At 52.1% G+C, this 2,998-nt stretch overlaps 1 protein-coding gene across 1 annotated transcript; it reads right to left on the reverse strand.

The window, feature by feature from the left end:
• Positions 1 to 766: 766 nt before the first annotated feature.
• LOC125943404 (uncharacterized) lies at positions 767 to 2,043 on the reverse strand. The gene has a single exon (XM_049662698.1). The coding sequence runs from the start codon at positions 2,000 to 2,002 to the stop codon at positions 767 to 769; it is 1,236 nt and encodes a 411-aa protein (XP_049518655.1). The 5' UTR covers positions 2,003 to 2,043.
• Positions 2,044 to 2,998: the final 955 nt, after the last annotated feature.

A 2,998-nucleotide genomic window follows, 5' to 3' on the forward strand; every position in this document is an offset into this window, starting at 1 on the left:
GTGAAGGATAGGGGTGTTACGCAATAATCCTTACACAGAGGCACAATATCCAGCGACACATATGCACGATCTAAGCGTGCGTGACTAGAACCTTGAAAATGCGTGAATTGGACATTATGCCCACTTGTGATGCATTCTCCCACATCTTCAAGAGCGAAATCGTTGATGATATCCATTAACATTATCGTGCTAGTCTCACGGTGCGGCGTAGTACTCGTTTTGTCTCGTGCTGAGCATGCACAATTAAAATCGCCGAGAAGGATCAGTATACGATCAGTGTTACAATACTCACTAATGCGACCGAAATAATCTAGACGCTGTGCAACGTCAGTGGGAGCATACAAACAAAACACGCGCCATTCATTGCCGGCAAAAACAAAGTCACAAACTACAAAGCGGCCCGATGGACAGCTTATAACAGACTGTATAACAATCCCTAAGCAACTACGCACCAATAATACACACCCTCCTGACGTCCCCACCGCATGACTGACGCACACACTATAGTGCGCCGAGAACGGGCGTAACATACCGTCGGTCTGGTCCCCGCCTTGAACTTTTGTTTCCTGCACTGCGATTATATCTAATTCTTGTTCCATCGCAATACGATACAACTGATTTTGCCTTCTTTTAGTCGCTAATCCTCGTACATTAATTGTTCCTACGCGCAGGGACCTTTCCAACGACACAATTTTCCTGCCGGACGAGACCGCCGGCAAGCCCTCATTTCCCATCTCGACGCTTTGTGCAGTCGCCATAGTGGCGTCTAAGAGTTCACCTCCTTGCCGCCCCTTGTCAGGGACGACGCGCGCGTCCGAACGGCGCTGCGAGGTTTCTTCTTCACCCCATTCGCTTCCAGCGAAGCTTCGACCTGCCTCAGACGCTGCTCCTGCGACACCGCACTCACGTCGTCATGGCGACGCTTTGCCGGGGTTGTCTCCGCGTTTATATTTCCCAGAGCACTTTCGTCGACCGCTGGCTTTATGCTTGCTGCCTGCTGCGTTTGAGAGACGCTGGTCGCGTCCGAGGACTCTCCCGTGGGGCCCTCATCCTGGAGCACCGGACCAACGCCAACCGCGTTCGTTGTAGCAGTCTCTTGGTGCTCACCGACGCTGGACACCATCGTGGCCGGCGTCTGCAGCCCCGAGACGCGGACTTCTTTGTCAGCTCCCTGATCGGTTCCGCTCTTGTCGGCTGTCGCAGGCGCCGCAGCTTGCTCTGCCTCTTCCTCGTCCATGACAAGCTCGCTTTGGTCTACAACCGTAGATCTGCCCACGGCTTTGGCGTAGCTGCGAGTACATGCCTCCTGTCCATGGCCAAACGCATGACATTCGGCGCACTTCGGTACCCTGCAATCACGCCGTATATGACCCGTGTGCTTGCAACGAAGGCAAAGAGGGGCTCGTCCTGGCGCCACAATGAGCACTGTACCGCTGCCCAGGCGCATCTGGTGCGGTATGTTGTCCAGTGCGATACCCTCTTTCAAAAGCAATCGCACAAACTTTGTCAGAGAGTCGGCACTTTCGAAGCCCTCCGCTTTCCACCTGTCATTGGTCACTTCCTTCACTTCGCCGTATTCACTGAATGCCCTCCGAATGTTATCGCTCGTGACATCCAAAGCCACCCAATGCAACTTCAGACGCACCTCTTGCCTGTTGGGGTCGATGACGATGCAAAGACGATCCTTGACGACCAACCTTCCTGCATCTATAAGCTTCTTTTTCGCTTCATCCGTCCGCAGGTTAACGAGCCAGACGTGGGACATCTGGTAGGCACCTATTACAGCAACGTCCTTGATGACGCCGGCGTCTTGTAAGGGCTTTCGAAAGTCTTCGATGCGGTATGGACGACCTGAGATGTCGCAGTGCAGCATGACTGCACGCTTCATAGCTTCACCTGATGAAACGTTGGGCAAAATAATCCTGTAGTCCTTGGGCACGGAAAACGACGGGCTACCACGGCCGTTGACGACCGCTGTCGCAGCTCGCTCGGAGCCAACCATCCTGCATCCGCACGCGTCGGTGACCGGGAGCAGAATGACTACGCCACGAAGCGGACATGGACAAACGCACCACGATGGCTATAAATACCCATCATTAACGAAAGGCCGCGTTTCTAGCGCGTTTCTAACGCGTTTGTGCTAGCGCGTTACGGCCCGTGTAAGAAGCTGGTGTAAGACGCTGTGGCCTCTCCACCTTACCTTCAACGCGTTTCGAACGCGCTGCCCAAAGCGGTGGCAAGTCAAGTTCAAGTCGAGGAGCGTTTGTGAATACGGGGGGTATACTCTCTCAGCAGTCATGTGATGGCGTCGGCAAACGCGGTGCACGTTCCGGCATGTGTAAATGGCTGCGTAAGACGCTGTGGCCGCTCCCCCTTACTAGAGAGTACTGCACGTTTATAACGCGTTTGTGCTAGCGTCTCCTTAAGCGGGAGATCCGATGATTCCCTCCGGAGCTTCGCCCACTCATCATCATTCACCCCGTGGATATGCTGTGATTTTTTTTATTACTCGTATCAAAGCATCCCCTAATGCTGCTTTCTTTAAGTTCTTTCGGCCTGCTCATCAGCGCTTTTTCTGCGACAGTTTGTACGTTGCCTAAAAATGGGGTTGTCATCAGTATACTGAATATTCTGCAGGTACTCCATTACCACGCACGTCGTCCGCTGTTATTCAGTCGAAAATGCAGCACTTTGGATTCTGCTTTCCGCTATGAATCCATAGGGCTACAATTATGTTAGAAGATACAGCCTCTCGATCGCACTTTTCATGATTGTTAGGATCCGTTCCCTATTTTAGTGAAAATTGAAATAGCTGCTTGTAGAGGAGCGATTCTTTCCAGCTTACTTCGATGCGTGCACCAGTTAGCTAAATACAATGAATGAAGGTGCTGATAAATTAATGGCAACTATATCCGTGGCTTTGCACGTGATGAGCGCTAGGCACTCCACATTGCGTTTTAAGCATGAAGTGCTTTTAGCTCCCGTTGTCGGTGACATT

The sequence above is a fragment of the Dermacentor silvarum genome, chromosome 2 (assembly GCF_013339745.2).
Source record: "Dermacentor silvarum isolate Dsil-2018 chromosome 2, BIME_Dsil_1.4, whole genome shotgun sequence".
Classification (NCBI taxonomy): domain Eukaryota; kingdom Metazoa; phylum Arthropoda; class Arachnida; order Ixodida; family Ixodidae; genus Dermacentor; species Dermacentor silvarum.